A 27,206-nucleotide genomic window follows, 5' to 3' on the forward strand; every position below is an offset into this window, starting at 1 on the left:
ACGCACAGGATGCTGATTGGTCTTGTGTTTTCGGCGACAGCTTCTAGAACGTGTCCTGATTGGCTGAGAGCAGGTCTTTGCGCAGACGAGATGCAAATCCAGAGCGGTGCCGGTAAAAGGCTGACGCCAAGATCGGAGATGGCCATTCATCTGCAGCGGAAAGGACATAGAAGTAGTTATGATGAAAGCGCTTACTTACTTTGAAATACAGTCAGATACTCTCTCTTTTTTCCCCTCCAACGTCTGCCCATTTCCTTCCACTTTCAGTATGAGCGGAAGTTTGTTCTGCTGAGCTTTGAAGACTACAGAACCCATCTCAAGTCTGCCTTTGACTTCTACTCTGTATGGAGGACGCATCAAACACATCTGAAAGCGTCGGGGACATGTTTGCACGGATTTAAATGTGTCGCGTTTGGTCGGGGTAGTTTGACAGATAAGTACTGGACGACGCGCACACAGGAATCCGCTTCTTGGCCGCAAACAGGAGGAAAGCAGGAGGCTTATAGTGAAAGTCAGCGAGAGGAGACTGTGGACGCACAGATGGTGTTTCCGTGGGACGCCAAATACGGTACGACGTATTATTCTGGTTGTTGTTCACGATAAAGTATGAAGACATGCGCAGAGAACATATTTGTTCTCTTCAGCTGTCACATTAGTTTGACTGACTGAGCTTTTGGAGAAATGGTCTCTGACGGCGCGGTGTTAGTCCGTGGTTTGTCGGTCCGTGTGTGTTTGTGTGTGAGCAGTGATGGTGATATCCATATACTGGAATGTGTGTCATTGTACAACAACGTTGTCATTTACAGGCCTGTAGAAAACTGTAGCTTTATACATAATATAGCACAATCCAGCGTTCGTGTACCGGTTTACTCTGTGACATCCAAATCAGCTCAAACGATCATTGTCAGGTTATTGGTTTGATCCAGTCCACGAGTCAAAGTTTCTTAGATTTAAATATACAACCCCACCTTTTCTCAGTGACTGCGTTCGTGAATGGAAACAGAGTTATTGTGTGAACTGGTGAATGTGGTTTGTAGTGTTTGTAAAAGGGGAAAAAGTGGAGTCTGAGTTTTGCACTGCTGCCAGAATTCTTCAGAGATTGATGCAAAATGTTAACCATGTGTTGAAGTGTTCATTCTGAACTAACAAATGTGTGCTATAATACGAATGAGTGTTACCTGAGCTCACTAGGATCCAAAACTTTGGATTTGACTGAGAAGGTCATCAGGTTGGTCCAGTCTGCATGCCATCTTTGGGCAAGATACGAACCCCAGGGTACTCTCTGTGCTCTCAGTGTGAATGTGTGTGAATGTTAGACCAAAAGCGCTTGTATGAAAGGACGTGAATGAGGTGTGTTGTATAAAATACTTTGAAGGCTCCAGATTAGAAATTAAAAAAATCAGATATAAGAATCAGTCAATTTAACATTTAGATACAAATGTAACTATTAGCAAAATAAACGGTCACACCTGTTCACCTGGTTACCTTCTCCTGTGGTTGTGGTGCCCCGACAAGTGTACAACTTAAACATCTCTCAGTCTCACTCTGTGTGTGTGTTTTATAGATCCCAGTTCACACACACCTGTACAGTGAAACAGGTGTGTGTGTGTGTCTTTAACCTGAATAAAAAGCAAGCGTAGTCATAATTTGTCAAACACTATCTATAGAAATCTTTCTAGTCATTACCTACTAATCTACTTACTGATTGATCATAAGTTGTGACAGAATAGTGAAAAAAGTCCTTGTTAGTGCAGACTGGGGGGAAAGAAAATATCTGTGAGCAAACAGAATCGCTACGTTTTCTTTTTCTGCTGAAATTATTTCTTAAACAATGAATGAAGAGTGAAAGTATATTCTCATACTGTTCTGATGATTACGTGATTCAAAGACTATTTTTTCCTGGGTTTTGTCACAGACCCTGCCCCCGGTCGCCGCTATACTCCCCCCTCTACCACCCTCGCCTCGGGGGGGAAGATGGCCGAGGCCCTGCCTCTCGGAGCCCAGGAGGCCGGTGGTGGAGCTGCTATGGTGGGAAAATTGCGAATTGCAGACCACGGCATGGTGGAGGTAGGGCAGCACGGGACTGGTTGCTTATTTCTGTCTTAGACTAAAATAACTGTGCTGCTGTTTTTTCAGGTTATGCCAGATCATCCAGGAGAGCTGGTGAAGACAGACAGTCCCAATTTCCTGTGCTCTGTGTTGCCTACTCACTGGAGGTGTAATAAGACTCTGCCCATTGCTTTTAAGGTGTGTATGTTGTCATTTTAGCACGGGCCGTGCTGTACATCGTAATGGACTGTGCGTACTTAGAGTTCACATACATACCAGGTTTTACTGTTACGTATACAGTCAGCTCCACCTCTAACCAAGTGATCACGAACCTTTCACCTACTGAAAGTTTCCTGATAATAACATGTAGCATTTTTATATTATTACATCATCATGAGTTCATCTCTCTATTACTTTGATTGCCTTTACTGTTCTTCTCCAACGTGCTGTTCAGTATATTCACTGACAAACAGAGAAAAGCAGCATTTCCTCACATCTGGGAACAAATCTTTGACATTTTGCCTTTAAAAGTTAATTGATGTAAATGGTCCAGATGATTTACGACTTTAGTGTTTAATGTACCAAATCTAACATTTTGTACATTTTCCAGCATCACTCACAAAGGTCCGTTTTTACAGACCTTTATACTGTCTTACCAGTGGGTCATATGATCCATCCACCCTCAGTGATTTAACACAAGTTTGTTTGTTTTTGCTGCGTTTCCCTCATGTGGATGGTTTTCCTGCACTTTGAGACAAAATGCATTTGTGGAAAAGCGGCTTTTAGCTGCAGAAAACACAGTGGATTGATTTACTGAGTTTTATGCATTAGTGTTTGCGCATACATGTGTGTGTAAGAGAGAGTTTGGTGCATTATGCATCATTATGGAGTGTCATGAGCGGATGTCACTGCCTCTTACTGATAATGGATGACTGTTGAGATGAACACGCACATTTTATGCACACAGCGAAAGACGCGCATCCATATTGTATGTAGCTGATAACACACACTCTGCAGGTATTGTTCTGTGTACATAGACAAACACACATATTTGCTGGGCTGCTTTTTTGCTGCTGCTCCACAGTCTGCCCGACGGTGAATTTACTGTTTGTTCTTGAATAATTTCCAAACCCAGTGAAATGCTTATTGCAGCCAGTGTGATTCCATCAACTTATCTCATTACTGTGACCGGCACTGGTACTCAGTCTCACACCACTTTAAGTGATTACCAATAGGTGGAAGGTATAATTGAGTCCTTTTAATACTAGTGTGGCAGTCAGCGCTGGTTGGAGCGCTCTGGGTCACAGACAGAGATGCTCCATAGTACTATATCTGCCCTGCTTATTTGCACAATGATGCTTTGGTGTGATTAGCCACAATATGGAAATCAGCCTGCCTGGCTCTATATTTGTGTAGGTGTGGAAAAGGAGAGTGTGCTTTCTAGTGCGCTGAGCTCTCGTGGAGGGTAAAGCCTAACAGTACGCACAAAAGCTTTATTCAACAACTTTTAGTTAATCATTTGCATCTTTTACTGTCCATGAAGTTCAGTGTAAAACTGCCTCTTTGCCTCTCAGTCAAACCAAGCGTATGGTCAGTTTGAAATTGTGCTAGCCTCTCAGCAATTCAGTCTTTATATATGAACATTAGCTGCTCAGTCACTAATAGATGACTTTTTTGTTGTACTCTACTTTGGATCATCCCACAATCATCCCATCTCATAGGTGTCAAACTCTGGCCAAACTCTGGCTAGGTTGCGGGCCAAATTTGGCCCGCAACCTAATTACATTTGGCCCGCGAAGCCATACCAAATTACTATTAGAGCTGGCCTACTGGTATTATACAGCTAATATATATATTGTTTAGTATTAAGCTTTGCTTGTTCCATATTCAGTTTTTCAGCAAAACTTATTTGAGTCCATAAGAAAAGATTCATTCTTATATCTGGAGGAAGATTTTTTTTTCAATAAATGTTAATGTTAGCCCACAACTTTGTTCCAGTTTTGAATTTTGGCCCACTGTGTATTTGAGTTTGACACCCCTGTCCCATCTGCATAATCAGGAATTTTGCACTCCTGCTTTGCATGGACTGACATTTGGTGCAAAGTAGCATCAGGTGTGTAAAAACCTCTGTGGGACGTGTGCACTGAAAAATGGCACCGAACAGGTTGGATACAAAGATGTTGTGAAAACCTCAAACTTGGATTAAACCCTCACGCAGACACAGCGCGCACTCGTGCTTTTCTCTTGTTTGTGCCAACATGTCACTAGGTGGTTGCCCTGGGCGACATTCCAGATGGCACCTTGGTTACAGTGATGGCAGGAAATGATGAGAATTACTCAGCAGAGCTTCGCAATGCGACAGCTGCAATCAAGAACCAAGTGGCCAGATTCAACGACCTCCGCTTTGTGGGCCGCAGCGGTAGAGGTACGCACAGACACGCAAAAACATCCATGGAAATGTGAATGCAGATTTACTGTACAGTGTAAAAGTTGTACAGTGTGAAATTAGCAGGCACCAGTTTATTAGTATGAGTGACATTAGTCAGAAGAGTTTCACCTTTAAATCTTCCACAGGTTGAAAATTAGTAGACATGTTTTGTACAAGCATACAGCATTAAATTAGGGGAAGTACATGTGAATAAAAACAGCATTCACACAACTTCCTCCTAATACCCCATCCAGTGTCTGCCTCTTTCTTTCTCCCTCTCTTTTTAACGGACACACAAGCACAGTTACTCTAAATCAGGCACAGGCAAATGTCCCTACTTATCTATTTAAAACACCAGTCTTGTGTACACAAACCCTGCTAACATACAGACACACACAATATTGATAAATCCTCCCCCAGCCAAAAGAAATTGGTATAACTGTCAATATTTTATCAGCTGTGCAGACCTTAAGTTGAAAAAATGAGCATATTAATATTTCAAGTGCAGCAGAATTCAAATGAAGAAGAGTGAGGAGTCTAAATTTGTTTCATGCAAATTTAACAGCACAGAATACAATGGGACCATTTTCTCTCCCAGCAGTATTTTAAGATAGTGTTTTTGTAATGTTGACTTACAGCTGGAAGACTGTAGTTGCATCTGTCTGTAAAACAGTGTCTGACCCAAACTGCTGTGACACGCAGTGCTTTGTTCTCTGTGCGTCTAGTTCTTATTAATGCGTTTCATGATAAGGTGACAGGAACAACACGCAGGAAGGACGCAAATCATTTACACACACATGTGTAAGACGTACAGATGTGACGGAGACGATACAAACCTGCACAAATGTCACTTTCATTTCCACTAAATGGCCAAAAGTTAAATTGGAAATTGGTGAAAAATTTGTTACAGACTTGGTAACAAAACTGGTGGTTCGTGGATCAGTTCTCAGAATGCAATTATTGGACTCTGTCTGGAAAAATAAAGCAGTCAATATGGAAATAATCTGGTGAAAAATCTGGACCTTGCTTCTTCATTTTTGAATAAATGTAGTGGAGACAGTTACATACGATATGCCTCGTGCAGTAAATACATATTTTATTTCTTACCGTTTTCTATATGTGTAAAATCACATCTCACCGTGTTTCTGTTTGCTTTTGATAAACCTGTACACTCATGGATTCAAGTCAAGATTATTTTTTGTGCAGATGTCATCATCTCATGCTCACTCGATCAAAGCCTGATTTCGTTTATTCACGAGTGCTGCCTTCGCTTTGCACAGAGCTGTTCTGACTTTAGAACGTTTGCCTCGCTAACCTGTATTTCTTCTTTGTTTATGCTTTCTGATGACTTTTCAGTCCCCTCGTAGGGACCAAAATCCACGTCCCCACGAGGTTCAGGCGTTTTTCACACTCAAAATGTGGTTTTAGTGTCATGGTTACAATTAGGTTATGGTTATAGTTAGGGCTAGGCATTTTTGATGGTTAGGGTAACCGGCTCAGGAAAGCATTATGCCAATGAGATGTCCCCATGAGAATAGCAAACCAGACGTGTGTGTGTGTGTGTGTGTGTGTGTGTGTGTGTGTGTGTGTGTGTGTGTGTGTGTGTGTGTGTGGCCATATATCGTGAAATACAGAAATCATGGTCTTGAAAGAGGAACTGAGAAAAAGACTGAAAATTGGTTACATACATGTGCACACACACACACACACTCTGTGTGTATTTAACTTTGATTGTTAGCTAAACTGAGTAACATGATGTGCACATTCATGAATCACATCTCGTCCTATTTTCCCAGGGTGAGATGTGCAAGAGTGACTGCAGAGAAAACATTTGTTAAGACGCACACAGGCTCTTTGTTATCTGTTAATGTAGTGTGTGTGTGTGTGCATGCATGTAACTCTTTTTGTAAACAAGGGAACAGAAATGCTGTTATACATTTTTCATTCATGATGTGCTTTTCCTTTGCTTATATAGAGCAGAGAAAACACTGTGTGTAGACCAGGATCACGATCTCTTTCTGTTGGTTGCACAAAGACAGCAGAGACACACTGATGTCAGCTGCCATCTAGTGGCCATTAATACAGCTGAGAATGTCATGTGTTAATCGTTAGTGTTTCCTATAGAAGGGTTCTAGACAACTTAAACTGTTATTCAGTTCTGAGCTTTGTATAGCACTATATATGTTATATAATATATGACTACGTTTCATGTATCATAATTTAAGATAATGAGAGGAGACAGAAAGGGAGAGGGAAATGAGAGTAACACCCGAAACGCAACAGCAGTGGGGCTCTGCCATGTGCAGTGTTTACATCTAGCACAGTGTTAAGTGACTGCTACTTCACACAGACACAGAGATAGTCCTGTTAATGTGTGGTACATACACTCATATCTCTTAGATATGACTGCAGTTAAACACTGGTTTGTGATTGGCTGGCAGGTGTCTATTAGAAATGGGACACAGTAGTTTTCTAAATAATTAATTAGGCTACATCCAAAGCCAAACTTTAAGTCACTCAAAAAAGTATTTGTCATTTAAATGATCAAACCTTTACAAAAACTTGTTTTTATAACATTTAAGGTAAAGCAGAGAATTTCGTTTATAAATGAAAGACAGTTTTTTAGTTTTTCTCTCATTTTTTAAAAATATCTACTTGAAAAGATTGACTGCAGATATGTGCGAATAGCTTCATAATACCTTGTAATATTCATGATTACAGGTAACATTCTGTATTATTGTAGAATATGTAATATTCTACATTCGAATTGTTAACTTTGTCTATGACCACAAGTTTGCATGAAAAAACATTTTTATGTACACCATCCTTTTTTCTTTGCTCCACAATCTCAGGAATCAAGTCACATCCAGCAAAGGACAAAGTAATAGTTTTTTATTCTCATACATATTGTTTGCTTTTCAAAAACTCTTTTACTTTCAGTACTTTTTGTATATCACACTCAGAAGCTGGAATAAAGTTTACACATCGACCATTACCAATAAAAACCAAATGCAATGTAATTTCCAGGATTACTATATAGAAAGAGCCAGAACCCCCACAAAGCACCTCAGCACTCAATGTCTTTATCCACCCTGAAACACTGTCGACAGTGTTCACTAACATTTTCAACACCTCAATGCAGATATGTCATGTGCCAGCCTGCTTCAAGGCTGCCAATATCATTCCTGTTCTGAAAAACAATGATCACAAGCCTTAATGACTACAGACCTGTTGCTCTCACCTCTGCCTGTCCCATCTACAGTCAATGATTGACCCCCTCTCTCTTGAACTCCCTGTATTTTGCGTACAGAGCCAACAGATCAGTAGGTGATGTAGTTAGCATGGCACTAGACTTCATCATCCAGCATCTGAACTCTGCAGGAACTTAGTATAATGGTTTTGTGGACCGTAATTCTGCTTTGAATACAATCATGCTGTAGGACAAGCTCCCCCACAAGCACCCCCACAAACATCTTCCTTGGTTCCTTATACATATACATATATATTGGCCGGTAATTGAATGGGAATGGCGCAGGACCCAACCAGGCCCGTTAGAGGACCCGAGCCTGAATCCTTTCCCCCCCGAGACCTAGCCTTCTCACACATATATATATGTATATATATATGTGAGATATATACATATATATACATATATACATATAAAAAACACCCAGCACGCCCCTGCGGGCGGTTTATCCTTCAAGCTCGGGTCCTCTACCAGAGGCCTGGGAGCTTGAGGGTCCTGCGCAGTATCTTAGCTGTTCCCAGGACTGCGCTCTTCTGGACAGAGATCTCCGATGTTGTTCCCGGGATCTGCTGGAGCCACTCGCCTAGCTTGGGAGTCACTGCACCTAGTGCTCCGATTACCACGGGGACCACCGTCACCTTCACCCTCCACATCCTCTCGAGCTCTTCTCTGAGCCCTTGGTATTTCTCCAGCTTCTCGTGTTCCTTCTTCCTGATATTGCTGTCATTCGGAACCGCTACATCGATCACTACGGCCGTCTTCTTCTGTTTGTCTACCACCACACAGAAGAGCGCAGTCCTGGGAACAGCTAAGATACTGCGCAGGACCCTCAAGCTCCCAGGCCTCTGGTAGAGGACCCGAGCTTGAAGGATAAACCGCCCGCAGGGGCGTGCTGGGTGTTTTATATATATATATATATCCAGGGCTCTAGAGTGCGACCAATTTGGTCGCAAATGCGACCAAATTTTTCAGTGGTGCGACTAGAAAAAAAATATTTGGTTGCACCTGTGCGACCAAGTATTCGGGTAGCAAAAAAAAAATAAAAATCTGCAACCTTCCCTGTGGTCAACAATAGACACACATTATGCCCCTATCGTGGACTAAACCAATCAGAGATAGTCAGGGGCGGGACCTCTCTGATTGGCCGTGGTGCAGGTGGAAGTGGGAGGTGAATAGCTTCAATAAAGCGATATCAATTCATTAAATCCTGAATCGACTTTTAAATATAACTGTGTTTTGCCAGAAACGCCAGATTCTCAGATTAAAGCTCACAAAACCATTTCAACAACAACCAAACAGCAAACGAGAGCAGGTACATGGACTCCACACAAAGACGTAAACACAGAGCCAATGCATCAGAATCAGCTTTGTCTTTCTCGGCTTTCTCACCCGACGGCCCGCAGACGGACACGCTGTCAGAGCTCAGCGATCCTGATGCGTCCGGTCCGCGCTGTGTTTACGTCTTTTTGCGCTGATTCTGAGCTGCAGGTTTTGTCTCTCTCCAACCAAAATTCACCGAGCCAGCAGCAAAAGAAGCAGCAAACTGCGCTTCACATTTGATCAATGTTGTCATGAATTTTGCTGTTTTGCTTCCACGACTATTAAAATCACACTCCATGCACAGCTAGCTCTCTCTCTCTCTCTCTCTGTACTTCAAGAACAGTTTCCCGTCTCCAATCTCTGTTTTCTGTATTATTCATTTGCTTATTACCCACCAGTCTACCGTTGTTTACAGCGCTGTGGCTGCTGTCTTTTTCTTTTCTTTTTCTTTTTTTCACTTAAATGACCTCGGACAAGAAAGCCTATTTTTTCTGTTATTCAATACTGAAGAAATTTAAACTTTATATGCAGAACATTGTAGAATATTTTTAAGGTTATCTGCTATAAAAAGCCAGACCAGGAAAATCTCCTTCATGTTTTTCTGTGTTTTATTCTCAGTTACTTTCACACAAAGGCATCTGCTGTGATGTTCACAATTCTGATGAAGTCAGTACTGATAAATGATCAGAATTATAATATTTCTCACTGTCTGAGGCTAAGTTGAATCGAATCGGGACTTTGAAAACCGGAATCGAATGGATTATAGGAATAGGAAAAGAACTATTGCTAACTTTTCTGTTAAGGCCTGATCCTTCTGAAATTCATAGCCAGTGCTCTGACACGGTGTCATCAATCTTTGAATGCTGAAAAAGCACAGTGTATCCAGAAAAACACATTATATTATATAAATTATTATAAAATTTGTGTGCACCTAACTTTTGTGCCAGTACGCCTACCTTTTTAAAGTTAGGCGTACCAGTATGCCCATGGCAAAAAGTTACTCTAGAGCCCTATATATATATATATATATATATACATATGTTGTATAAAGGTTTTGCCCTGTGATTTTTGTCCATTCCCTTTCTCTCGTCATCTCTCTCTTTTCACCCTCCTTTTTCTCCCTTTCTTGTGTTTTCATAGGGAAAAGTTTCACACTGACCATCACAGTATTCACCAACCCTCCACAGGTGGCCACATACCAAAGAGCCATTAAAATCACAGTGGATGGTCCCAGAGAGCCACGGCGTGAGTACTACTGACATACAAATGTTCACATTTTCCTCCTAGGCAAACGCTAACCTGGTGTTAAATACAGTTCGCTTGTAGATCAAATCAAATTACAAAAATACATATGCTTGTGGTCAGAAGTTTACGTACAGTCATGATGGGCATGAATGTCATGGTAATTTGGGGGTTTTAGTGAGGTTTAAATTGCTCTTTTTTCAAAGTGGAATGATTGTATATGTATATATTTATTTTCATTTCATTTTCATTTTTCATTTTATTTATAAAGCATCAGATCACCACAGCTGCCTCAAGGTGACTAAAAATGAGGAATTGGGTGAACAAGTTTGAACTCATTTTGGATTTTCTAGGATCTACACAGGCTGGTTAAATTGTTTCCTTTCCTGGCATGGATCCGGTTAAATGTTGTCCTTTGGGAAGCTTTGGGAAGGGCATTGCAGAATCTTTATGTTAGCCTGCTTTATCCATTACAAAACCAGTTTAATGTATCTTTGTTATCTTTGAGATTATTATCCTGTTGTTTAAATATATTGTTGTTTAAAAGTTTTAACCATCTCGCTGTTGACTGAAGTTAAAGAATTTGGAGGTCATCCTCCTCCTTCATCACTAGGAGAATAACAGCCCCAGAGCTTAACACTACCATCTCCATGCTTGACAGTTGGTACAGTGTTATTAGGCCTGAATGTTTCAGACTTACACCTAGAAAAATTACCTCTGGACACCTTGGCCAAATAGCTCAGCTTTTCTCTTGTATATCTCTTTCTTCTTCTTTTCTTCTTCTCTTGTAAATATTTAGTTTTAGCCATGCTTGAAGGTCTTGATTTTGGAATAGGGGTTGACAATCGATGGTGACACTAGTGTTCATAGTCCATGCCAGGATTGATCCTTGATCAATACTGCATTTTTGTTTATAAATGGTTCCAAAAGACCTTCGCAATTTGTGTTAATCTATAGTTCTCCTTAGATCTTCACTGAGTTTGTCGTTCCCCAGTTCCATGGTTCTGAGTATTGGTCAATCCAACAAGCGCTGTCGAGCAAACTCTTTTTATGCCACACAAGTTCTAATTGCTAACATGAAGTTAATAGAGCTTGGCCTTTAAAACATGAACCAGGGCTCTAGAGTGCGACCAATTTGGTCACAAATGCGACCAAATTTTTCGATGGTGCGACTAAAAAAAATCGTAGGTCGCACCGGTGCGACCAAATGTTCGGGTAACAAGAAAAAATCTCTGCAACTCTGAAAGTCTCCGTGTGGTCAACAACAGACACACATTATGCCCCTATCGTGGACTAAACCAATTAGAGATAGTCAGGGGCGGGACCACTCTGATTGGCCGTGGTCCAGTTGAAAGTGCAGGTGGATAGAGAGAGATGAGTAGCTTGAATGAAGCGATATCGCTTCATTAAATCCACTTTTAAATATAACCGTGTTTTGCCAGAAACGCCAGATTCCCAGATTAAAGTTCACAAAACGATTTCAACAACCACCAAACAGTAAATGGACACGGACACGCCATCGGGGCTGAAAGCCGACAGCTCGCTGACTCTGATGCGTCGGGTCCGCGCTGTGTTTATGTCTTTTTGCGCTGATTCTGAGCTGCAGGTTTTGTCTCTCCAACCAAAATTCACCGAGCCTGCAGCAAAAGAAGATCCAAACTACGCTTCACATTTGATCAATGTCATCATGAATTCCCTCTTACTATTGCTGTTTTGCTTCCACCACGATAAAAATCACTTCATGCACAGTTCTCTCTCTCTCAGTGTACTTCAAGAACAGTTTCCCATCTCAAGTCTCTGTTTTCTGCATTATTCTTTCGCTTATTACCCACGAGTCTACCGTTGTTTACAGCGCTGTCGGCCACTTTTTCTTTTTTTTTTAACTTAATGACCTTGGATAAGAAAGCCTAGTTTCTGCTGTTCTATACTGAAGAAATTTTAACTTTTTTAAATCTATGCAAAATTGCAGAATATTGCAGAATATTTTTAAGGTTATCTGCTATAAAAGTCCAGGCCAGGAAAATCTCGTTCATGTTCTTCTGTGTTTTACTCTCAGTTACTTTCACACAAAGGCATCTGCTGTGATGTTCACAATTCTGATAAAGTCAGTGCTGATAAATGATCAGAATTATAATATTTCTGACTGTCTGAGGCAAAATTGAATCGAATCAGGATTTGTGAATCGGAATTGAATGGATTATAGAAATCAGTGATGATACCCAGCCCTAGTGAGCAGCCTAGGCCTGACAGAAGTGGATGTAGCTGTGGGGAATAAGAAAAGATGAAAAGAACTATTGATAACTTTTTTGTTAAGGCCTGATCCTTCTGAAATTCATAGCCAGTGCTCTGACACAGTGCCATCAATCTTTGAATGCTGAAAAAGCACAGTGTATCCAGAAAACACATTATATGTCGTCATAAATGCACTCCCCAAGAGTTCCCTCTACCACTGCCTTTCAGCGGCAGGCAGCAGCAAACAGGTCGTCAGAGGAGGTCGAGATGATGATTAAGTTGAACATTTTCTACAATATTGCCAAAGAGTGCCAAAGCACTTTAAGCACAAAATTGTTAGTTAATCATTTACAAATGAATACTGTCTATATGGACTGCAATTTTCCCCCCAAAAAGTGCACATGTAAAACTGTGGTGTTAAGTGATGCGGTTGAAAAATTTGAGTGCACCTAACTTTTGTGCTGATGCGCCTAAGAAAAAAAGTTAGGCGTACCAGTGCAACCATGGCGAAAAGTTAGTCTAGAGCCCTGTGAACTGTCAGAATCATCTTTGAACCTGTGAGCAGAGAAAATCCCAAATAAAGTCAAACTTGATAACCCACCTCTCATTTTTTTAAATCACTAAAAATGTATGTAGTGCAATCATTCCACTTTTGAAAAAAAAAACAATTAAAAGAATTATTAAAAGCAAAGAAGTACCATGACATTCATGTCCAAGTGAAGTACAAACGGACTGCAAAAAAATTGAGACACTAAACAAATTGTGAATAAAACCTGAATGCAATGATGTGGAGATGGCAAATGTCAATATTTTATTCAGAGTAGAACGTAGATGACAGATCAAAAGTTTAATCCAAGAAAATGTTTCATTTGAAAGGAAAAATATGTTGATTCAAAATTACACGGTGTCAACAAATCCCAAAAAAGTTGGGACAAGTAGCAATAAGAGGCTGGAAAAAGTAAATTTGAGCATAACGAAGAGCTGGAAGACCAATTAACACTAATTAGGTTAATTGGCAACATGATTGGGTATAAAAAGAGCTTCTCAAAGTGGCAGTGTCTCTCAGAAGCCAAGATGGGTAGAGGATCACCAATTCCCACAATGTTGCGCAGAAAGATAGTGGAGCAATATCAGAAAGGTGTTACCCAGCGAAAAATTGCAAAGACTTTGCAGTTATCATCATCAACTGTGCATAACATCATCCGAAGATTCAGAGAATCTGGAACAATCTCTGTGCGTGAGGGTCAAGGGCGTAAACCCATACTGGATGCCCGTGATCTCCGGGCCCTTAAACGACACTGCACCACAAACAGGAATGCTACTGTAAAGGAAATCACAGAATGGGCTCAGGAATACTTCCAGAAACCATCGTCAGTGAACACAATCCACCGTGCCATCCGCGCTGCCAGCTGAAACTCTACAGTGCAAAGAAGAAGCCATTTCTAAGCAAGATCCACAAGCTCGGGCGTTTTCACTGGGCCAGGGATCATTTAAACTGGAGTGTGGCAAAATGGAAGACTGTTCTGTGGTCAGACGAGTCACGATTCGAAGTTCTTTTTGGAAATGTGGGACGCCATGTCATTCGGACCAAAGAGGACGAGGACAACCCAAGTTGTTATCAACGCTCAGTTCAGAAGCCTGCATCTCTGATGGTATGCATGAGTGCGTGTGGCATGGACAGCTCGCATGTCTAGAAAGGCACCATCAATGCAAAAAAATACATTCAGGTTCTAGAACAACATGTGCTCCCATCCAGACGTCATCTCTTTCAAGGAAGACCCTGTGTTTTTCAACAAGATAATGCCAGACCACATTCTGCATCAATCACAACATCATGGCTGCGCAGGAGAAGGATCCTGAAATGGCCAGTCTGCAGTCCAGATCTTTCACCTGTAGAGAACATTTGGCGCATCATAAAGAGGAAGGTGCGACAAAGACGGCCCAAGACGATTGAACAGTTAGAGGCCTGTATTAGACAAGAATGGGAGAGCATTCCTGTTTCTAAACTTGAGAAACTGGTCTCCACGGTCCCCAGACATCTGTTGAGTGTTGTAAGAAGAAGGGGAGATGCCACACAGTGGTGAAAATGGCCTTGTCCCAACTTTTTGGGGATTTGTTGACACCATGACATTTTGTATCACCATATTGTTCCCTTAAAATGATAAATTTTCTCAGTTTCAACTTTTGTTCCGTGATTTATGTTCTGAAGAAAATATTGACATTTGCCATCTCCACATCGTTGCATTCAGTTTTTATTCACAATTTGTTTAGTGTCCCAACTTTTTTGGAATCCGGTTTGTATTTTGGCATTGTTTATTGGGCTCGCAGAACAAAGCATGGTAATAATAAATGAACCTGAAAACTAAAAAACAAACTTCTGATGTGCCATTGTTTAAAGGGTTTCCTTTTAACAACACATTAGACTCACCAATAATAAACAACTTTTTTTAATTTAGTTTATTACAAAAGGTCGACCTACCAAATGTAAGACCTTTTTACTGTATTTGGTGCTAGGCTGCATTTATATCATGCCATTTTAATTGTCCCGACTCAACAACAGCTGACCTACCTCAACTGCAATTTGCACATCAGTTCACTTTGCACACTAACTTTATTTTGCACATTGAGCTCCTTTGTACATCCATTTACATCTGCATACCTCACCTGTCTTCACTTACTTATTTTTGTACTTATTTATTTAACTTTCACTATTTTTATCCTTATTTTTATCTTTATATATCTAATATCTTGTCTTATTGTTATCCTTGTTTATCTTGTTCCTCCAACCCTACCTACTTGGCATTTGTGTATGGACAGCAAAGGAAAAATTTCATTGCACAGAGAAATGCTATTTCTTCTGTACACATGACAATAAACACTTTGAATTATAATAATATTATTAACAATTTCTTAGGATAATATGTTTTATTTAATGTCATTATTTCATCAATTTTATTTTATTTTGTGAACTGCATACTCAGTGAAGACGCACCCCTGCAGACAAACTTTCAATTGAGTATTTTCATAAGGGGAACCTGATGCAACACTTACTTCCTCTCCCACTGAGTATGATGAAACACGGGGATTTCTTTAGGCTTACGAATGGGAGAAGAAAGAAGATAGACGTGTTTCTTCTAATAAATGCTAATAAGTGTCATTAAAATAACATTAGTCCACTTCACTTCCATATGACATGAACAAGTGAAACTGGTCAGAACAAGAGGAGAAGTAACAAAACAACAGGAGCACTTGTCAAATCTGCTTAGCTGTGAATACCCATCACTCGTCTATAACTCACCCATGCACACACAGTATAAATACACAAATGCACACTTCCCTTGTTGTGAGGAAGTGCCTGTAACTGGAGCTCAGTATCAGAGCTTTAAAGTGCAGCCACACACACACACACACACACACAGTGTAATCACATCACAAGCATGGAGTGCTTTGCTGACAACTCAATAAATTTCAGGAATTTTGAGCTCAGGAGTGATACTTGAAATTCTAACGATTTCCTCTTAACTTTCTGCCTCAGGTCATCGTCAGAAGATGGACGAAGTCAAACCAGGCTCCCTGGCTTTCTCTGAGAGGCTAACAGAACTGGAACAGCTGAGAAGGAGCTCCATGAGGGTGACACCTCCTCATCACCATCATCAATCGTCAGCCAACAGTCGCCAACCTCCAACTCTCAACTCTGCCGCTTTCTCCAGCCCCACGCACACTCAGATAACTCCTGGTAAGGATGTTTATGTCCTTCAAATCAGTCACTCATGTTCCTACCTGTCCACAACTGTACAACTGTTATATATATCACCATTTTCATTAACTGATGCCCCTTTAATGTGGATCCATATCCATGACAGTCATCCAGCTTTCCTGATGTAGGTGTAAAGGATATAGTAGCTGTTTTTCAACCAGACCCAGGTTCATTGTACTATGTGTCAGTGTTAAATAGCAAGTTCGAAGGTGAGATGAAGTTGTTATCACCATGGGCAGCCAGTCCGAATGCATAGAAATGACCATCAACAATTGTGAAGTGGGTCTGGGTTTATTTCACGTTAGATCAAAGGAAAGACACACATGAACTTCTCAACTCTTCAAAAGAAAACTAAGTTGGATCCAAGTGGGTCACTACATCCAGGTCTTCACACTGTATATACTGGTTTGAAAATAGGGATTGTCCTTTTCCCGATTTACTTTTTTATATATGTTTGTCACATTTAATGTTTCAGATCATTAAACAAATTTAAATAGTAGACAAAAAAAAGGAAACACAAAATGCATTTTCTAAATGAAGGTGTTTATGATTAAGGGGGAAAAAATCCAAACTCTAATCTCTTAATCATTTGTGTTGAGAACAGACATGGGCAACGCGTTACGGTAATCCAATAAATTTTTGTCAAGTAACAACTAAGGTAAGGGATTACTGTTGCAAAAAAGGTCATTAAGCATGTTGCGTTACTGTGTTACTAAAACCGTGATTTTTTTTGTGAGAGTGTCTCATGACAGTAACGCAAGCGTGTGCGACGTTCGTGACAACAGCTGTGATCAACAATGGATCATATAACAAGTGCGGCAGAGAGTATGAGCGTGCAGCGTTTAAAGCGTGGAAGTGCTGACCTTACTTGGAGTTTGATTCCATAAAAAGTGACAAAAACATTAGCGTCCTCTGTTCACTGTGTGGGAAGAAACCTTTTTACAGCAAAAAACCCCCAGAACTCCCGAGCAAACGCCAAATACGCTGCCGCTGGAATGTGCCATTCACAGAGAAACTGCCGTATCCTTCCACTGACCGCTGCGGCACACCTGCACCAGGGTAAACCTCCGCCTGCCCCACTCCTGCTAAACAGGTGTAAATAGAGCAACAGGACCACTGAGTCTTTGATTTTATTTATTTTCTGCTGTGTTTTACTTCATTCTATTTAAAAGACTGAGTGTTAACACAAAAAATATTTTATTTTATGTGCTGGAATGACAGAAAACAGGTTTAAATGTTAAACAAATTTCTCCCAGTCAGAGAATGTTGCAGATAATTTAATGTTTGCTTGATGCATAAAGTTAAAAGATTAAAACTAACTAACTTTTCCATTTGATTACATTTTGTATGATGGATTATGCAGAAAAAGTAGAATTGGGCTGAAAGATCTATCGCTTTATCACCTATTCAGGTTGTAAATCATGTTTTAAAAAGTAACTAAGTAACTAATCACTTCTGAAAATAAGTAATAGGTAAAGTAACAGGATTACTTTTTGGGGGAAGTAATCAGTAATTAATTACTAGTTACTTTTTTCAAGTAACTTGACCAACACTGGTTAAGAATATGATTAAAATACAGCCACATAAATAATTATTTGATTCCCTGCTGAATTTATAAGTTTGCTCACAAAGAAATGACCAATATCTAATTTTAATCAAGACAGATAGCATATCAACCCAAAATTCAGAAAAACCACATTTCATAAACGTTATAAATTGATTCGCATGTCACTAAGTGACTTAAGTACACATATGAATGAACACTTCGGATTGTAAAGGAAAAAAAAACATCATACTGGATGGCTATACTGATATGGACTGGGTATGTTTGATGGAAATGAAGATGATCAACCTACAGAGGGCTGAATTCAAAGACACTCCAAAAGTCAAAGACAAAATTTTTGCCGAAATTTCATTGCAGCAGTTGAAAATGGTAGTCAATAGGTTGCCATGTGTCACGGGCATGTTCCTGTTGAGACTACAGATCATCTCCTAGGGGATCTCATCCCACATCTGGACAAGGGCATAACAGTCTGGACGACCTGACGTCCAACCTGGTGGTGTTGGATGGAGCAAACCATAATGTCCCAGAGGATTAAACATTAGATTTAGGTCAGGGGAGCATTGGGGAAAGTCAGTGGTGTCTCTTTCTGAAGCTCCATGCAAGATCTTGCTCATTCGATCAGTTCCTAATATTTAAATTTACAGTAATGGATTACACAGTAGTGGGAATACATTTCATTACAGCAGAGTGTCTTTTGGAAAGTGCTGTAACTAAATTTAAGGACATAATTCCTCTACTTTTACACTTTTCAATACCATGTGCCAAAACAGTACAAAGCAGCTATCTAAAGTCTACTGCGGCAGAAGTCGATTATCTTGCTGTTACATTCATACTGCAAAGTGACGTGCAAGGGACGACACAGCCATGAGGGACAATGCGAACAGTAACAGAACCAAAAGCAGATCTAAAAAAAGCAGATAATGAGGGAGTTGGCCTGGCCAAGAGGTTAGTCTGAAAGGCTGCAGCGGCTTGAGTGGCTGGTTTGGCCATAAGGCAAGGTCTACAGGCAGGCATTGAGGAGGTCTGCCTTGGAGGCCAACAATTTAGAGCGACAGGACTGGAGGCTGACAATGGTGGCAAAGACTGGATTCCAGCGACTGCAGCAGAGCCTCTCCGGTGGTTTGGATGGAGGACAGCATCGAAGGAAGCTCTCAGATGGCTGTAAGGTGATTAGAGTGACAGACTCCCTTAAGCTGGGTTGGAGGTCCACATAGGCAGTGGAGTTGACAGACCCCATCAGATGGCTGTACCGGACACACCGGGGATCGGTGAAGGTGGAGTCAATGGAACACCTCTGGAGGCTTGGTAGGGGACCAGCATTGGCGAAGGCGACGGATACTTGGTCCAGATGACGCTCGTTAATGCATCAACGCATTAACGAGCTAGCCGCGCCAACACGTTCACGCCATACAGCCCTCGCACGAGGCGATCTGCGTTAACTAACGGGGATTTGGGCTGATGAGTCCAAATTTGTCTACAGGAAATCATACTAATCAGGAGAACACGAACAAAGATCAAAGGGAGACTCGGACACAATATTGGATGGTTGTTAGGGAAGTGGGGACAGCTGGGAACACATCAGGGACAAATCAGGAGTAACAAGACAGGGGAAGCAAAACTGAATATGCCACACACAGGACAAGTGAATAAAACTGGAAGTAGCACTGAGACCAAGACTAAGAAACAAGCTTGACACAGGGACAGAAGACAAATCATGGAGACAAGACCAAGGGAAGAGAATGGGAACACGAAGAGAAACTATAACTGCTAACCAACTAAAGGCACAGATGACAGGAATAATCCAAAACCCATAGACAGAAATAAGAACCAAGAATAATCATAAAAACAAGACAACCACCAAAAATGCCAAAGCTCAAAATCCTCGATCAGCAACCCAGGAAAAGAAGGAAAAGAAAAGCTAGTCCATTTAACTCCGCTTCTAGTGATAACAGGCATTTGTGTGTCATTTATCTTCTTGTGGCTTTAGTTAATGAGATCTGTTATCTTCTCCATGGATGCTCTATATTGTACCGAAAGAAAGTATTTGTTTCTCCTCATCTTCAGTGGAGGTGACACAGAATGTCAGTTCCTACTTATGTGTGCATTTTAATATATCTGTGTGTGTGTGTGTGTGTGTGTGTGTGTGTGTGTGTGTGTGTGTGTGTGTGTGTGTGTGTGTGTGAGGACACAACTGGCATCTTAAGGAGGAAATGAGAGTCAGCTAGCAGGAAGTGCTACTGTGAGAAAAAAATTTGTATGTAACTGTCACAAACTAAAAAGAAAAAGCTCGCATACTACAGCTGCCATATGTAGCTTAAATGCCCCTTCCAGCTGAAACAGTTCAGAAGTGAATCAACTGAACTGTTTTTGTGCTGTTTAAAAATATGTTAAAAGGAATAAAACTCAAAGTAAAATTCCAGATAACTAAGCAGCCAAACATCATAACATTGCTCAAACGAACCTGTTTTAAGGAACCTTAAGTTCAAATACGCAAAAAAAAATACATTTGTTGGATTCCTGTTATAACATTCTTACTACCTTTAAAACGACTGTACTGTAGCATGGCATGGAGGCATGGAGGTAATGTGACTGTGGTGGATGATTGCTTTCTATGAACAGTTTGATATTTCTTTCATGTATTTTCAAGCTGTGACGATGAGCGGAGATGTAAAGTAGCAGAAGAGGTGTGTGTACACTGAGTGAAAAAGAAACAGAGGTGATCTCTAAGTGCTTCCTACTGTCATGGACCCTGTTAAAATGAAGAAAAAATCAATGTTCAGCAGTTAACTTACTTTTTCCTCGCCCTTTCTTCTCTGAACAACCTGTCGCTCTCACTAACCCCACCAAGCGTTCATTTCTAATTTGTCTTCCTTTCTTTCACATCTATAATTTCTCCATGCTGTGAATAAACAAACATGCACGTAGCTGTATCTCCGTTACATTTGAAATGGCAGCTTATTACACATTTGTGTTGTTGGCTCTCTCTGCGCTATTGTATCACTTCCAGTTCCTGTTAAATGCACAGTGGTATTTTGTGTAGCCAATTTAATTTAAACCTTCAGATAATGACTTATCACATAGTTTCATCTTTACGTGCCTTATCCAAAGCACACGCCACTGAACCAGCTGATAAGTTTCTAGTATTCATTCATTTTGTCTTTAGGTATTCGCTACCTTAGCTCATAGCCAAGTCACTGGCAGCGTGGCTTCTTTACTTGTCCCTCCCACATTTTCCTGCTCAGCATGTCAGACATATAGCTACTCTTCAGCATCCTTTACAAATATTTGTGAGAAATGTAGCCTATTTGCAGCTCTGGAGGCCAGGCTTAGTGAATTGGAAACGCGACTCCGCAACCTGGGAAATCCTTAACATAGTGTACACTGTTAAGTGCCAGGAGGATTGCCAGGATTTATACATGGGGGAAACCAAACAACCTCTGGTGAAGCGGATGGCACAAAACAGAACAGCTGTGGGGTGGCTGTGGCTCAGGTGGTAGAGCAGATCAGCTGCTGATTGGGTGGTTGGTGGTTCGATTCCTGGCTCCCCAGTCTGCATGCCAAATATCCTTGGGCAAGATACTAACCCCAATTGGCCCACCCTCCTCGATGCGTTCATCGGAGTGTGAATGTGTGTGAATGTTAATTAGTTGCACTTGAGTTTAGAAGTGCCTGTATGAGTGGGTGTGAATGGGTGAATGAGGCATGTTGTATACAGCGTTTTGAGTACTCCGGGAGAGTAGAGAGTAGAAAAGCACTGTATAAGAATCAGTCCATTTACCATTTACCGCCTTGTCAGGCCAGGACTCTGCAGTCTATCCTACACCTACAGGCCAGTGGACACTCTTTCAAGGATGAGGATGTAACATCCTGGACAGGGAGGAACGCTGGTTTGAGGGCGGAGTCAAGGAGGCCATTTACGTGAAAAGGGAAAGACCATCTCTGAATCGAGGAGGGGCCTAAGGGTACATCTGTCATCAAATCAAATTCAAATTCAAATTTTATTTGTCACATACACAGTCATACACAGTACGATATGCAGTGAAATGCTTAGACAACTGCTTGTGACCTAAAGAAAAATGAAAAGGCTATGAATAAGATAGGAAATAAATATGAAAATTTAAAAGGGTAAATTTAACTAGGAAGCAATAAAATAAAATAAAATATAAAAATTAAAGTTAAAAATGAAATAACTGTACAACACAAATTAGAATGAAGGGTAAATTTAACTGGGAAAGAATAAGATAAAATATATGAGTTAAAGTTGAAAATAAAATAACTGTACAACAAAATACACAATATAAAGTTTAGAAATATATAAGAATGTATGAAGAAATATAAATATATATATACAGTAACAGCAGTTGTACAAGTATTAAATGGAAATGAAGAAATATAATGTCCAGTGTTGTGCAATCCACATTTGTAAGCGTCGTACACCATCTTACATGCTGTGATTGCAGCCATTCCCCAACTCTCTGTGAATGGGACTCATGGATATTGATCAGTGGTCTTTGATCAATGATCAATGGTCTTCCTTACAGATGGACTTCTAATAGGATCAGTGCCTTTATCGTTACAAAACCTTTGAAGAGATCATATAGGACCATTAAAAACAAAGGACTCTGATGCTGAACTGGCTTTTCTACAGGCATTTCAAAGTTCCTGTTCCTGCCAGTCTTTTGGACCTCAAACAGCTCAAGACTTGATCATTTTGTTAAGACCTGACAAAGTGAGTCCAAGAAATACAGAGTTAGAATTAACACGTGTTGTGTAAAAAAGCTTTATATATCTTTACATACTTTGTCTGCATAGCTGCAATTTTCAAGTCTTCCACTGCCCACAAATATTACCTGTTGGGCTGATTAAGACCCAGTTTGCCTCTTATAGCACCAGGAATGCTCAGATGTATCCTCACTGTGTGAAAGGTTAGGATCTACTAATACTGATACAGGCAGATAGCCCTTTAACTCATGGGACTACCATCAATACCAGTGTGAAAACCCATGCCAACCCAACCAATTCCATTTGTGAGTGACTGGGAGAAAATCCAGAGAACAAGCCTCCATACTTAAGCTCTGGGTACAGAATACCACCACAAGTTGGAGGTGGAAATACACTGTCCTGCCACTTCATTAAATACTAACCAGGAGCCACCCATGAGCCAGTAGCCTTGGTAAAAGCCTTGAAATAAACAAAGCAAGTAAATGTCAAAACAGGGTGCTGGTTGAGCTCAGTTGGATAAGCAGGTGATCAAATGCTGCATGGCTGAGAGTGGCCAGCCCAGGTTTGAGTCCGACCCGTGGCCCGTTGCCATGTCTCCCCCCTCTGCTTTCCTGTCAGTCTTCACTCCACCTTTCTAATAAAGCTGTAAGAAGGGCGATTTTTGTTTGTATGCGGCATCAGTCCATAATTCCTTCAAAAAAAAGAAACAATCAGGGGCCAAAATCAATTATCTAGAAAGACTTCTGTATTGTTTCATGCAAGCTGATGCAATGCATCATTTAATTTATTAAGCTCGTACATGATTATTTCTTGAAGTGTCATGTAATTTTATTTTTTCATTTGATGTTTAGTTTATGCTTAAAGAGTTACTGACATGAACCTCTTCCCTTAATTTAATCTCAGTATAGCAGGACAGTTATTTTTCTTGAATCAGTCGTACCACACAGTTTTTCTTATCATAGAACAGTTGCTTATTACGATGAATGTAACTCCAAATTCTGAGTGTAATAGTTAACAAATTAAAATTAAATTCTAAAGTTTTATATCTCAGAACATGTAAAAAAAATAATGTGGTCTGTAGTAGGTCTTAACATTAGTTTAATACAAACTCAGATAAACTATAAAATGTGACATATTACACTGTGTTATTATTTATTTACTAAAGAAAATAAGCCAAAATGCAGAAGCAGTGTATAAAAAACCAAGCACACCATTACTACTTCCATGAAGATGTTAATCAAATGGTCATGATTAAATGATCATCAGCGAGTGTGCCCACCTCTATAAAGGCAGACATTTTTGGTCGTTTGCTCGGTGGGGTATTCCCTTGTGTTTTAATGCAACACCAAGGTAGAAAGAGATCAATGTTAGAGGCTCATCAGTTCCAGGTTTCTTTCAATGTTTTTCTTTTGATTAGAAAAAACTGAAGAGGTATGGCTTGTTTGGTAGCATTGTCAGCCAAAAGCCTTGTATCCCTAAAACCTTAGCTTTGCAAAATGGCATCTGAGCAAGCCACAAGACTTCTGGGACGATGTTGGATATACAAGTCTAATGTGGATATGTTTGGCCAAATTGGCTTGTTTGGTGAAAGGAAAAAAACACAGTATTTCAGCACGAACATATCATACCAGTCCTCAATCCTGAGGTAAGAGTTTTGACTTAATTGCAGCCCCAACAACAGAGTAAGGAAGACATAATTAACGTTGTAAGAAAATAGATGGAGGGACATAATTAGGAAGGGAGAGATTGGGGTAAAATGAATGGCTACTTTGAACATGAACATTTCTTTAAAGTGTGGCTTTGAAGTTTTTAATAGTCACATTCAACATTCATCCAGTCTCATCCACTTATCCTTGTCAGGGTCGGGCTGGAGCCTATCCCAGCTGTCATAGGGCTGGACAGGTCGCCAGCCTGCCGCAGAGCTAACACAGACAACCATTCATAGTCACATTCACACCTATGGACAGTTTAGAATTACCAGCTAACCTAACCCCAACTGCTAATCTTTGGACTGTGGGGGGAAGCCGGAGTACCTGGAGAGAACCCACGCGAACACGGGAGAACATGCAAACTCCAAACAGAAAAACCTGGGGGTGGAATCAAACTCAGGACCTTCTCACTAAATAGAAACAGTGCTAATCACCCCACCCACATGCAACATAACATAAACTGGGAGTGTCAGTAGCACAGGAAAAAGTCATGTGAAAAAAACTTTTCTTGAACCTCCTGTTCATCTGGACGTAGCGTATTCAGTGGGAGAAACGTTTCATCCAGATGACTTCTTCAGTCTCAGCTGACTGCGGGATTCCAACCTTATATACAGTACATTTGCACAGTAACTGAAACTAGCACTGTTGAAGGAATAAACCTTTGAAACATTTTACTGCTCCAAAGGTATCAGTGATTATATATTACATGTATTTTCGCTCACAGTCCCTTTCTCCTGTCTGCTTGTATCTCTTTCAGATTCCAGACAGATGCAGTCATCACCATCATGGTCTTACGATCAATCGTATCCTTATCTTGGCCAGATAACTACACCCACTGTTCCCACGGCTAATTCTCTATCACCTGGTCGTTCTTCTCTCAGTGACCTGTCCTCTCGACTAACAGGTAACAAACCTATGCGTGGTGACACACGTAGGGAACACTGTGATTAAGTTGTAACAATCAACCTTTGTCTTCTTTCAGGCTCTGAGCTCACTGCCTTTGGTGACCCAAGGATGACCTTAGAACGGCCTTTCAGTTCCCTGCCCTCCTTGCCTGACTCACGTTTTTCTGATCCCCGGGTGCACTATCCTCCCACTGCAGCTGCCTTTACCTACACCCCATCCCACAATCCAGTCTCCAATGGTGCACTCGGTATCACAATGGCAACAGCCATGGCCACCACCCCTGCAGGGAGGTACCACACCTACCTGCCTCCACCCTATCCTGCAAATGCACCCCAAGCTCAGAACGGGCCTTTCCAGTCCACCTCCTCACCATATCTCTACTACTCCACTGCCGCTGGCTCCTACCAGTTCTCCATGATGACAAGCGGAGCAGGCAGCAGTGATTCACGCTCACCACCAAGGATCTTGCCACCATGCACCAATGCCTCCACAGGTTCTTCCCTCCTGCACCCCTCTTTACCCAGTCAGAACGAAGGGGTGGGTGCGGAGGTGGAGTCCAGTCACAGTAGCTCACCAACAAACATGGCTCCTGCTGAAGCTGTCTGGAGACCCTACTAAACGAGCAATGGCAGAAGTGAAGGGTGCACCCACCCACTTTGTCATGTGATGCACACACTGGCAAGGGTGGAACAAATAAAATGAAACGGTAACATCCGGTGGGTCTGCCTACTAATTAGCAAGCAATATTGAGTTTCAAGTTAAGCTGCATGTTAAGACCAGTTTATGTTAGAACTGGCTAATGTCGGTACCAAACATCACACAACTAGGAGCCAGAAGAGTACAGCCAGTAGGAAATACTGTCACATCAGGGTCTATCAAGATAGGATTGCTCTCTGTAGAGGAGAAACAACAAACTGAAGACACTGTGCTCGAGCAGGACTGGACTGATCTCAGCCAAGCATCCTTTGTTCAGTACCAGGACTTATTCGTCATAATGTGGTTGATGATGTGAATATATTATTTGCTCCTGACAAATGTTGTGATGAACTGTTTGTGTTTACTGTATCAGCATTCTTTCTCCCTTTTTTCTTTCTCAACTAAAGTTCAAGAAATATAATTTTAGACATGAAATAGTTCAAAGTTTTCCATTGTTTCCATTTCCAAAGTTCACTGTATTCCATTAGCTGTGTTCATCCAAGATGGTCTTCTCTGTCCTCCAAATCCACCACCATTTAATTTTGAACCAACAAACCATTGCACCAAAGACTGCACCATTGTAAAAGCATTGAATTTGTTCTCATGACACCTTTTTAGAGTTTATTTCATATTTGTTCCTGTCTGTGTGCATATGTGTGTTTGGGTGAGAGTCCATGTAATTGTGTGTCTGTGTGTCAAATTTTCCAGTGATCCACTACTGATTTGTACCATATATAGCAATGACTGTATATGACACCCTAAGATTGTTTTCATCACCCCTTCCTCTCTCTCATTGTCTCTCTCAAATAGACACACAGACTCAGAGAGACATACAAAGACACACACACACACACACTTACGTCACAGTTTGCTATAACACTGTTGTGTATATTTCAATTAGACTGATGTAAATATAAAGAAAACACAACTGTTTCCTGGTCCTTTAATATGTTTTCATTGTTATTTGTCTCTTCATGAATAATCTGTCCTAAGACAAAACACACACACACAACACACACACGATCTTTTGCTGTTTCTGACCCTGAACCTGAAGTGCAACACCAACACACTTAAAAGTCGAGTGAGATACCTGACACCTGCAGCCTGGAATTTAATACCAAATGAGTAATATCGTTCCCAAATGTAAGAACAAGAGTTGGTACTCTCTAAGGTGTGTAACATGATGTTTCCATCTTATGACGACAGGTATTGGTGCTTTCTTTTGAGTTTTGATATATGACACAGTATACACTATATTGTCAAAAGCATTTGCTTGTCGGACTTCACATACATATGATATCCCATTCTTAATTGATTAGGTTTTCCACAAGGTT

At 40.8% G+C, this 27,206-nt stretch overlaps 1 protein-coding gene and 1 long non-coding RNA gene across 2 annotated transcripts in view; both read left to right on the top strand.

The window, feature by feature from the left end:
* runx1 (RUNX family transcription factor 1) lies at positions 1–26,805 on the top strand. The gene is made up of 8 exons (XM_026158232.2): positions 1–568; positions 1,916–2,067; positions 2,137–2,247; positions 4,318–4,474; positions 10,185–10,289; positions 16,054–16,254; positions 25,028–25,174; positions 25,253–26,805. The coding sequence occupies exons 1-8, from the start codon at positions 541–543 to the stop codon at positions 25,792–25,794; spliced, it is 1,443 nt and encodes a 480-aa protein (XP_026014017.1). The 5' UTR covers positions 1–540; the 3' UTR covers positions 25,795–26,805.
* Positions 1–27,206, top strand: part of LOC145424235 (uncharacterized) — a 208,138-nt gene that overhangs the window by 149,440 nt on the left and 31,492 nt on the right. The window lies entirely within an intron of this gene.

Source organism: Astatotilapia calliptera, chromosome 23 (genome assembly GCF_964374335.1).
Source record: "Astatotilapia calliptera chromosome 23, fAstCal68.1, whole genome shotgun sequence".
In the NCBI taxonomy this organism is placed as follows: domain Eukaryota; kingdom Metazoa; phylum Chordata; class Actinopteri; order Cichliformes; family Cichlidae; genus Astatotilapia; species Astatotilapia calliptera.